Source organism: Scomber scombrus, chromosome 9, assembly GCF_963691925.1.
Source record: "Scomber scombrus chromosome 9, fScoSco1.1, whole genome shotgun sequence".
Lineage (NCBI taxonomy): Eukaryota > Metazoa > Chordata > Actinopteri > Scombriformes > Scombridae > Scomber > Scomber scombrus.
The window spans coordinates 17,596,917-17,609,227 of NC_084978.1; the positions used below are offsets into that span (position 1 = coordinate 17,596,917).

The 12,311-nt window shown below is 39.9% G+C and overlaps 3 protein-coding genes across 3 annotated transcripts; all 3 read right to left on the reverse strand.

The window, feature by feature from the left end:
- Window positions 1–62: 62 nt before the first annotated feature.
- On the reverse strand, window positions 63–3,350 carry LOC133985579 (protocadherin alpha-3-like). The gene is made up of 2 exons (XM_062425243.1): window positions 943–3,350; window positions 63–174 (listed from the first exon to the last, which is right to left on the reverse strand). The coding sequence occupies exons 1-2, from the start codon at window positions 3,348–3,350 to the stop codon at window positions 63–65; spliced, it is 2,520 nt and encodes an 839-aa protein (XP_062281227.1).
- A 143-nt stretch (window positions 3,351–3,493) lies between these two features.
- LOC133985581 (protocadherin alpha-3-like) lies at window positions 3,494–6,828 on the reverse strand. The gene is made up of 2 exons (XM_062425244.1): window positions 4,423–6,828; window positions 3,494–3,571 (listed from the first exon to the last, which is right to left on the reverse strand). The coding sequence occupies exons 1-2, from the start codon at window positions 6,826–6,828 to the stop codon at window positions 3,494–3,496; spliced, it is 2,484 nt and encodes an 827-aa protein (XP_062281228.1).
- Window positions 6,829–8,181: 1,353 nt separating this feature from the next.
- Window positions 8,182–10,620, reverse strand: LOC133985582 (protocadherin alpha-8-like). Its single transcript, XM_062425245.1, has one exon. The coding sequence runs from the start codon at window positions 10,618–10,620 to the stop codon at window positions 8,182–8,184; it is 2,439 nt and encodes an 812-aa protein (XP_062281229.1).
- Window positions 10,621–12,311: the final 1,691 nt, after the last annotated feature.

The window sequence follows — 12,311 nt, forward strand, 5'->3', positions numbered from 1 at the left end:
CAAAAATCCCCTCTATTCATTCAGGATGATCGCACAATTCCAGGATCCAGTGTCTTTTCTTTTTAAGGGGCAACAAACAGACAATACATGATCGCCACACAAGTCACTCTTGCACTGCGTCTCTTTGTAACAAAGCCCCGAGAAACATCATCATCCTCTGAATCTGGGAGGAGCCTGAAACCTTTAAGAGGAACATCAAAATGTGATGGTCTACGATGTCCCCGTGTGGTCATATGAAACAACTACATTCACCACAAATTCAGACAAACCACCTTCATTATCCCGAACTGTGAAGTCCACATACAGCTAATAGGAAGTTATAACTCATACCACATTAACAGTTATACATGAACTTTATTCAGCTATCCTCTGTAACCATATAATTAAAAACAAACAAATAAAACTTGATTAAAATGCATGTATAAAATACTTTTCTTTTACACCTTCATTTACTCTACACACTTTTATACCTACATCCTTTTCTCTAATACAATCAAGGTAAAATTATCCAGAGAGATACATTTTTAAATTGTGATGAAACCTGATGTGCATAATTTATATCAGTACATTTACTATAATTGTGAGATGTTTGGTCGATGAAGTATTAGTTTCTCACCTTCAAGACAACATTGTGGCGCTACTTTCAGCACCATGGACAACGACACATTGCAATACTGCTCTCGAAGAATAAAGCAGAAGTTTACTTTGTTAACTTCAACATTGTAATTACTTTGGTTCATGTATCCTTGCAAATTTAAAACTAAACACGTTTATTCAATGTATATTTGTTGAAAAGTAGTATTTTCACTTCATATTTAAGATAAATAGACGGTCTTTTTCGCACTTTATGTGTAAGAATAAAAACACGGAATAACATGCTTTGAGCCTACCTTCTCTACAATAAATAATGATATTGTGGTTAATAATAATATGAACACATACATTGTTTTTTTTCGTATTTCTCTTACCTTTTCTTTATTGGGTAAAGTCTGAGTCCTGGTATAAGTGTCTCCTCCGTTAATACTGATCAGCTCCGCATCTACAGGTGGAAACGGTGCGGGGAAAACCACCATGTCACTCTTGAGTGTGTCTGAGCTGAAACACACGTCATACTGCTGAGTAGCTTTAGAGTAAGACCAGCTTCCGTCAGGGTGGGTGGTGATCATTGGGGCGCTGTACCTGCTGAAACTGCCTTCTGTCCTGTGACATTTGACAGCTATTAAACTGATGAGGCTCAGCAGAAAGATCGCTGACACCGACACAATGGCGATCAACAGATACAGGTTTAAATCAGAGAAGCTGTCCTCCTTAACAGGAACATGTCTGAACTGAGTCTGGATGTCAGCTGTGCTTTCAACCACCACCACATCAATAGACACAGTAGCTGACAGGGAGGGTTCTCCGTTATCAGAAACCAACACCACCAAGGGGTGAGTTTTCAGGTCATTGTTACTCATTCTCCTCTTAGTCCTGATTTCCCCAGTGCTGGTTCCGATCCGGAAGAGGTTGTTCCCTTTTGGCTCAGACAGGTGATAAGAAAGCAGCGCATTGTATCCAGAGTCTGCGTCTACAGCCCTGATCTTTGCCACAAAGTATCCCGCTTCAGTAGAATAGGGGATGCTCTCACTGTTAACAGAGCCGTGCTCAGAATAGGGCGCCAGAACAGCTGGATTATTGTCATTTTCATCCAGAATAAAAACGTTAACTGTCACGTTGCTGCTGAGTGGAGGAACACCAGAGTCTGTGGCCTGAACTTTAAACTGAAACGTTTTTAACTCCTCAAAGTTAAAAGACTGCAAACTGACTACATCACCAGTCTCTGAGTTAATGTTTACCATTGTAGTTAACGGCAACGAGTTACTGTTACTTTGTATACATGAGTAGCTCACCTGACCATTTTGATTTGCATCAGCATCCAGTGCTGTCACTGTTTTAATAACTGATCCTACTGGACTGTTTTCTTTCACATAAACATTAACGAGCGGCTCCGAGAAGTGAGGAGGGTTGTCATTGACATCAGAGACATGAACAGTCACTATACTGGTGCTGGAGAGAAATGGAGTCCCTTCATCAGTAGCTGTGATAGTGATATTATACTGGGCCTTACTCTCTCTATCAAGCGGTCCATCAACTACTAACGAGTAATAGTTTTTATAATTTGTGTCCAATTTAAATGGAGTTTCATTTGAAATGAAAGCTTTTACTTCACCGTTCTTCCTTCCGTCCTTGTCCAGTACAGAGACAAGTGCAATAGCAGTGCCGACTTCAGCGTCCTCCTTCACTGTGTTTAATAGCGATGTCACAGTAATCTCAGGAGCATTGTCATTTATGTCCAAAACCTCTACCAGTACTTTACAATGAGCTGACATTGGAGGTGTGCCTTTATCACTAGCCTGTGCATGAATCTCAAACGCAGGATTTTCTTCATAGTCGATCTTACCTATAACTGTAATTGCACCTGTTTGAGAATCAATTTGAAATAAATCTAAAACATGATCCTGACCTTTACTTCTTAATGAATATTCTATCTCACTGTTTAAACCCTCATCTGCGTCAGTTGCATTCAAGATTAACACTGTCTTACCTACTGGTGGGTTTTCAGAAATCCGTGCTTTGTACAAAGAACTACTGAAAACCGGAGCGTTGTCGTTATTGTCTAAAACATTGATAACAATTTGAGATGTCCCTGATTTGGGTGGATTTCCGCCATCGACAGCAGTTACTGTAAGTTTAACAGTGCTTTGTTTTTCTCGGTTTAACGCTCTTTGAAGAACAAGCTCTGCAGATACACTCTCTCCCCCCTTGTGAACCTCTATAGAAAAATACTCATTCGGACTTATCTTGTATGTACTAACATCATTCTTACCAACATCGAGGTCTGACGCCCCAATAAATCCAAATTTCCCTCCTGGCACAGTACTCTCAGCAATGTTAAGAGACTGCAAATTCTCCGGGAAGCAAGGTGCATTATCATTTATATCGACTATATTAACCTCCAAACGATAAAGCTTCAAGGGGCTGTTGATCACGGCCTCTACACTGACAGTACATTTTGTAGCCTTCGCACAGAGCTCCTCGCGATCTATTCTTTCATTAACATAAAGGACTCCCGTTTTCAGATTTACATCGAAATATTTTCGTTTTGATCCGCTGACAATCTGAAACATACGCGCTTCCAAGTCGTTAACATTAAGGTTTAGATCTTTAGCGAGATTTCCCACCGAGGTCCCCTGGTTTACCTCCTCCGACACCGAGTAAGAGAGCTGTCCAGATACTGCTTCCCAACAACAATCCAAGAGAACAACGACTATATAAATCCCAAAAGGGCTCCATATCCTCTGCGTCAACATGTTTGTATCCAGCCTGAACAAAACATAAAGATTCCCGTCTCAGAAATCCCCTCTATTCATTCAGGATGATCGCACAATTCCAGGATCCAGTGTCTTTTCTTTTTAAGGGGCAACAAACAGACAATACATGATCGCCACACAAGTCACTCTTGCACTGCGTCTCTTTGTAACAAAGCCCCGAGAAACATCATCATCCTCTGAATCTGGGAGGAGCCTGAAGCCTTTAAGAGGAACATCAAAATGTGATGGTCTACGATGTCCCCGTGTGGTCATATGAAATAACTACATTCACCACAAATTCAGACATTTCCAAAGTCACCTCATTTATTCAGGACTGTGAAATCTACATAAAGGTAGTAGGAAGTTATAACTCATAGGACACCAAGAGCTATACCTTTACTTTTATAATTCTTTGTAACTACAGAATACTACTACTACTACTACTACTACATCAATGATAATATTAACTCAACTAAAATGCAAACAAAAAATACTTTTCTTTTACACCTTTATCTACTATACATACGTTCTACTTACATATTGTTTCTAATATAATCAAGGCAATTAAATTATCTAGAGCATTTTTAAAAATGTTTTTATCATGACGACACCTAATATGGATAATTAATATCAGTAAATACAATTAGTAATACTTGTGAGGTGTTGGGTCTATCAAACAGTTACTTTACTTGCACACGGTACACAACATTGTGGCGCTTCTTTCAGCACCATGGACAACGACACATTGCAGTAGTGCACCCGAAGAATAAATTAGAAGCTCTCATCATGTTAACTTCAACATTGTTGTTGCTTTCGTCCATGTATCCCTTCACATTTAAAGATAATTATCCTTATTAAATGTATATTTGTTGAAAAGTAGTATTTTTCACTTCATATGTAAGAGAAATACAGGCACCTGTTTTCAGCTGCTTCTGAGAATAAAATCGCACAAAGTGAAACGTGGCTTTTACGTGCCTTTTCGCACTTCATGTGTAAAAATAAAAACATGCTTTCAGTCTCCCATCTCGACAATAAACAATCATAATATGAATAATAATATGAACACAGACACATAGATTTTTCTTATTTCTCTTACCTTTTCTTTGTTAGGTAAAGTCTGAGTCCTGGTATAAGTGTCTCCTCCGTTAATACTGATCAGCTCCGAATCTACAGGTGGAAACGGTGCGGGGAAAACCACCATGTCACTTTTGAGTGTGTCTGAGCTGAAACACACGTCATACTGCTGAGTAGCTTTAGAGTAAGACCAACTTCCGTCAGGGTGGGTGGTGATCATTGGGGCGCTGTACCTGCTGAAACTGCCTTCTGTTCTGTGGCATTTGACAGCTATTAAACTGATGAGGCTCAGCAGAAAGATCGCTGACACCGACACAATGGCGATCAACAGATAAAGGTTTAAATCAGAGAAGCTGTCCTCCTTCACAGGAACATTTCTGAACTGAGTCTGGATGTCAGCTGTGCTTTCAACCACCACCACATCAATAGACACAGTAGCTGACAGGGAGGGTTCTCCGATATCAGAAACCAACACCACCAAGGGGTGAGTTTTCAGGTCATTGTCACTCATTCTCCTCTTAGTCCTGATTTCCCCAGTGCTGGTTCCGATCCGGAAAAGGCTGTTCCCTTTTGGCTCAGACAGGTGATAAGAAAGCAGCGCATTGTATCCAGAGTCTGCGTCTACAGCCCTGATCTTTGCCACAAAGTATCCCGCTTCAGCAGAATAGGGGATGCTCTCACTGTTAACAGAGCCGTGCTCAGAATAGGGCGCCAGAACAGCTGGATTATTGTCATTCTCATCCAGAATAAAAACTTTGACAGTCACGTTGCTGCTGAGCGGAGGAACACCAGAGTCTGTGGCCTGAACTTTAAACTGAAACGTTTTTAACTCCTCAAAGTTAAAGGACTGCAAACTGACTATATCTCCAGTCTCTGAGTTGATGTTTACCATTGTAGTTAACGGTAACAAGTTACTGTTACTTTGTATGAATGAGTATCTCACCTGACCATTTTGATTTGCATCAGCATCAAGTGCTGTCACTGTTTTAATAACTGATCCTACTGGACTGTTTTCTTTCACATAAACATTAACAAGCGACTCCGAGAAGCGAGGAGGGTTGTCATTGACATCAAAGACATGAACAGTCACTATGCTGGTGCTGGAGAGAGGTGGATTCCCTTCATCAGTAGCTGTGATAGTGACATTATACTGGGCCTTACTCTCTCTATCAAGCGGTCCATCAACTACTAACGAGTAATAGTTTTTATAATTTGTGTCCAATTTAAATGGAGTTTCATTTGAAATGACAGCTTTTACTTCACCGTTCTTCCCTCCGTCCTTGTCTAGTACAGAGACAAGTGCAATAGCAGTGCCGACTTCAGCGTCCTCCTTCACTGTGTTTAATAGCGATGTCACAGTAATCTCAGGAGCATTGTCATTTATGTCCAAAACCTCTACCAGCACTTTACAACGAGCCGATATTGGAGATTGACCTCTATCACTGGCCTCTGCATGAATCTCAAACGCAGGATTTTCTTCATAGTCAATCTTACCTTTGACTGTAATTGCACCTGTTTGAGAATCAATTTGAAATAAATCTAAAATATGATTCTGACCTTTACTTCTTAATGAATATTCTATCTCACTGTTTAAACCCTCATCTGCGTCCGTCGCATTTAAAATAATCACCGTCTTACCTACTGATAAGTTTTCAGAAATCCGTGATTTGTACAAAGAACTACTGAAAACCGGAGCATTGTCGTTTATGTCTAAAACATTGATAACAATTTGAGATTTCCCTGATTTGGGTGGATTTCCGCCATCGACAGCAGTCACTGTAAGTTTAACAGTGCTTTTTTTCTCTCGGTCTAAAGGTTTCTGAAGCACAAGCTCGGCAGACACACTCTCTCCCCCTTTGTGAACCTCTATAGAAAAATACTCATTCGGACTTATCTTGTATGTACTAACATCATTCTTACCAACATCGAGGTCCGACGCCCCAATAAATCCAAATTTCCCTCCTGGTACAGCAATCTCCGTAATGTTAAGAGACTGCAAATTCTCCGGGAAATAAGGTGCATTATCATTTATATCGACTATATTAACCTCCAAACGATAAAGCTTCAAGGGGCTGTTGATCACGGCCTCTACGCTGACAGTACATTTTGTAGCTTTCGCACAGAGCTCCTCGCGATCTATTCTTTCATTAACATAAAGGACTCCCGTTTTCAGATTTACATCGAAATATTTTCGTTTTGATCCGCTGACAATCTGAAACATACGCGCCTCCAAGTCGTTAACATTAAGGTTTAGATCTTTAGCGAGATTTCCCACAGAGGTCCCCAGGTTTACTTCCTCAGACACCGAGTAAGAGAGCTGTCCAGATACCGCTTCCCAACAACAATCCAAGAGAACAACGACTATATAAATCCCAAAAGGGCTCCACATCCTCCGCATCGACATGTTTGTATCCAGCCTGAACATAGCATGAAGATTCCCGTCTCAGAAATCCCCTCTATTCATTCAGGATGATTGCACAATTCCAGGATCCAGTGTCTTTTCTTTTTAAGGGGCAACAAACAGACAATACATGATCGCCACACAAGTCACTCTTGCACTGCGTCTCTTTGTAACAAAGCCCCGAGAAACATCATCATCCTCTGAATCTGGGAGGAGCCTGAAGCCTTTAAGAAGAACATCAAAATGTGATGGTCTACGATGTCCCCGTGTGGTCATATGAAATAACTGCATTCACCACAAATTCAGACATCTCCAAAGTCACCTCCATTATTCAGGACTGTGAAATCTACATAAAGCTAGTAGGAAGTTATAACTGACAGGACACCAAAAGCCATACATTTACTTTAATTATTCTCTGTAGCTACAGAATACTACTACTACTACTACTACTACTATTACTGCTACTATTACTGCTACTACTACTACTACTACTACTACTACTACTACTACTACTACTACTACTACTACTAATAATAATAGTGATGATAATACTACTACTACTACTACTACTACTACTACTACTACTACTACTACTACTACTACTAATAATAATAATAATAATAATAGTGATGATAATACTACTACTACTACTACTACTACTACTACTACTACTACTACTACTACTACTACTACTACTACTACTACTACTACTACTACTACTACTACTACTACTACTACTACTACTACTACTACTACTACTACTACTAATAATAATAATAATAATAACTCAACTAAAATGCAAACACAAAATACTTTTCTTTTACACCTCTATCTTCTATACACACCGTTCTACTTAAATCTTTTTCTAATATAATCAAGGCAATTAAATTATCTAGAGACATATATTTTTTTTATTATGACAACACCTAATATGGATAATTAATATCATTAAAGACAATTAGTAATACTTGTGAGATGTTGGGTTGATCGAACATTAGTTTCTTTCCTTGTACATTGTACACAACATTGTGGTGTTTCTTTCAGCACCATGGACAACGACACATTGCAATAGTGCACCCAAAGAATGAAGTAGAAGCTCTCCTCATGTTAACTTCAACATTGTTGTTGCTTTCGTCCATGTATCCCTTCAAATTTAAACATAATTATCCTTATTAAATGTATATTTGCTCAAAAGTAGTATGTTCACTTCATATGTAAGAGAAATGCAGGCACCTGTTTTCAGCTGCTTCTGAGAATAAAATCGCACAAAGTGAGACGTGGCTTCTACGTACATTTTCGCACCTCATGTGCAAAATATAAGACATGCTTTCAGTATCCCATCTCGACAATAAAGAATCATAATTTGAATAATAATATGAACAGAAACACATTGATTTTTCGTTTTTCTCTTACCTTTTCTTTGTTAGGTAAAGTCTGAGTCCTGGTATAAGTGTCTCCTCCGTTTATACTGATCAGCTCCGAATCTACAGGTGGAAACGGTGCGGGGAAAACCACCATGTCACTCTTGAGTGTGTCTGAGCTGAAACACACGTCATACTGCTGAGTAGCATTAGAGTAAGACCAGCTCCCGTCAGGGTGGGTGGTGATCATTGGGGCGCCGTACCTGCTGAAACTGCCGTCTGTCCTGTGACATTTGACAGCTATTAAACTGATGAGGCTCAGCAGAAAGATCGCTGACACCGACACAATGGCGATCAGCAGATACAGGTTTAAATCAGAGAAGCTGTCCTCCTTCACAGGAACATGTCTGAACTGAGTCTGGATGTCAGTTATGCTTTCAACCACCACCACATCAATAGACACAGTAGCTGACAGGGAGGGTTCTCCATTATCAGAAACCAACACCACCAAGGGGTGAGTTTTCAGGTCATTGTCACTCATCCTCCTCTTAGTCCTGATTTCCCCAGTGCTGGTTCCGATCCGGAAGAGGTTGTTTCCTTTGGGTTCAGACAGGTGATAAGAAAGCAGTGCATTATATCCAGAGTCTGCGTCTACAGCCCTGATCTTTGCCACAAAGTACCCCGCTTCAGCAGAATAGGGGATGCTCTCACTGTTAACGGAGCCGTGCTCAGAATAGGGCGCCAGAACAGCTGGATTATTGTCATTTTCATCCAGAATAAAAACATTGACAGTCACGTTGCTGCTGAGCGGAGGAAGACCAGAGTCTGTAGCCTGAACTTTAAACTGAAACGTTTTTAGCTCCTCAAAGTTAAAGGACTGTAAACTGACTATATCTCCAGTCTCTGAGTTGACGTTTACCATTGTAGATAACGGCAACGAGTTACTGTTGCTCTGTAATAATGAGTAGCTCACCTGGCTGTTCTGGTCAGTGTCAGCATCAGTTGCAGTTACCCTTTTAATAACTGCTCTTACTGGTTTGTTCTCATTTACATAAACATTAAGCACAGGCTTCGAGAAAAATGGTGCGTTGTCATTGACATCAGAAACGTGAATAGAAACTACACTCGTGCTGGAGAGTGACGGGGTGCCTTTATCAGTGGCGACTATACTGACATTATAGTTAGAGGCAGTCTCTCTATCCAATGGCCCGTCAACTAACAAATAATAATAATTTTTGTAGTTCGTTTCAAGTTTAAGTGGAACCTCATTTTGAATTTGGATTTTCACATAACCATTTTGTCCATCATCTTTATCGAGGACTGAGACAAGTGCAACTACGGTACCTATATTAGAGTCCTCTTTCACGGTGTTATGCAGTGACGTAATGGTGATCTCAGGAGCATTGTCATTTTGGTCCACGACTTCTACCAGCACTTTACAATGAGCGGACATCGGAGGCTGACCTTTGTCACTGGCCTCCACGCGTATCTCAAAAGCCTTTCTTTCTTCAAAGTCTATATTGCCTTTTACCTTAATGACACCGGTTTGACTTTCAATTTCAAAGATATCAAGTACGTGATTTTGATCTTTGCTTCTTAATGAATACACAATCTCGCTATTCAGGCCCTCATCTGCATCGGTGGCGTTCACAGCGATTACTACTGTGCCCAGGGGTGTGTTTTCGGGAATCTTTATCTTATACAAAGATTCACTGAATATCGGAATATTATCATTAATGTCTAAAACATTGATAACGAGCTGTGAGGTGCCTGATTTCGGAGGAGTGCCTCCATCTACAGCGGTCAGTGTCATTGTGATCACAGGCTGCTTCTCTCTGTCTAAAGCTTTCTTCAGCACTAACTCAGTAGACACACTATCACCTGCTTTGTGAACAGCCAATGAGAAATGTTCATTTTGGCTTAATTTGTAAGTATTGACTCCGTTTTTCCCCACATCTGCATCAGTTGCTTCAGATAATGCGAATTTCACTCCTGGTAAAGTACTCTCTGCGATATACAAATGTTGCGTTTTGGTCGTAAACAATGGCGCATTGTCATTTACATCTAAAATGTCTATGTCAATGCGATAAAGCTTCAAAGGGTTATTTATCACTGCCTCTACACTGACCGAGCATTTAAGTTCCTCTGCGCAAAGCTCCTCTCTGTCCATTCTCTCACTGACATACAGTACACCAGTCTTAAGATTTACCTCGAAAAAACTTCTCTTTGATCCAGTAACAATCTGAAACATGCGGGCTTCCAAGTCCTGTAAATTAACATTTAGATCCTTTGCGATGTTTCCAACGGGGGTCCCCGTGTTTACCTCCTCTGAAACGGAATAGGAAAGCTGCCCAGACACCGCGTGCCAGTAACAAGTCAATAGAAAAAGCCATAGATATATCCCGAAATAGCTCCATCTACAAGGTGAAGACATACTTCTGTCCAATGTGAAGAAAGTATACATTTAAAAAAAGAAAATCCAACTGCGGTCAAATGTTTTAGACACTATGAAAGATAAGCTTTGGATACAGAGGGAATATAGCGTGCTTGTTCCACCGTCCTCTGTCTCTTTATAACAAAGACTGAAGAAATGTCCCTATAGCCTGGGAACGGGAGGGGCCTAGATGTATCACAGGGAGGCGCTGACTCTGATGGATCAACAGTGGCGCCACGTGGTAAAAGAAGCAATGTGCACAGAGTAGTGAATATGTGTTGTTGCTTCTTAATGACTCACTGGAGCTATAAACACCGCCAAAAACATGAACAAGAAAAAAGTCATAATTATATGTGCTCTTCAACACCCTAGCTGATATTACAGAAAACTGCATTTTATTTTATGTAGCTTTAAATGACTTTTCAGCACCATTAACATGCTCTGAGTATAAAAGTTTTTCTTCCTGTCTGGAGGTGCGCTAACTCTGCCAAAATTCATATTTGTACATGAATGCAATGCGATGTAGAAATTAATTATACATTTTCCTCCCACTGCGCCCCTTTTCTCTTTGTGTTTCTGTTATCCTCGAGGGCAATTGATGAATTTAATTGCATGAACACAGGAGGGATATCCGTATGCTGCGCTGTATTTCGGTGTATTTTGGTGTTCCTCCGCAGAGACGGTAGTCATGAGTTTATGAACATTCCCTCGTTTGTAATCCCAGGATTAAACCCTGGATTCAGAAACTCCTGTCCCATTTCCATTCTGTAGGAAACATGATTTGATTTAAAAATGTTAATAACCATCACACACTGAGCTGCAGTCATGTGTTAACCCCAAAATGCAATAATAATAATAATAATAGTTCACTAACAATGACTTCTATACTTCATTTTCCTAATGTATGGCAAAATAAATCGTCTATCTATATTGACATTGAGTAGACAGCACGTGTTTGTTATGTATATCCATCTAAGCACACAAAGACCAAATGAACCATCAGACCCAGACAGCCCATGATGATTCATGGTTTATTTGTAGGTCACAGTCTGTATTGCTCCAACCTCAAAGGACTCCAGTCTGGATTATCTGTCTCATAAAATCAACATAACACACATTGACCACTGATGTTACAGTTTACTCAACAGTATACAGTGAATTCATCCTTTTTAAAAAATTGGAAAAATTGAAAATCTTATTTGAGATTCTGCTTTGTGGCCTGCTGACACTGTGACTTTATTTTATATTCTAAATGGGCAGGTCAGTGTATGTTAAACACACTATTTGTCAGCTTTCCATAAAGTAATAAAACAAAACTACGATGGCACAAATTCATTTAGTATTGCATAGCCTAAACACAGTATATGGATGATATCAGAGGCTGCAGTATTTAATCCACACAGGGTATGCTCATTTGGCCACATGGAGGAAACAATGATTGTGTAATGAAGGTGCAAAAAACACTGAAGACACTGAGCTGCCACATACAGCTTCACAGGGAAATATCATAAGAGGGGTCGATAAATCAATCAATAGCTCTGTGTGCACTTATGCATAAACAATAACTGATGCAACTGATGTACCTTGAATTGTTAAGGCTTTAGTTTATTGGATTAACCAAGCATTCAAATTTTTAATCATGAACTCTGTATGTATGCATTAATGAAAATCACATTTCCTGAGGATATGAT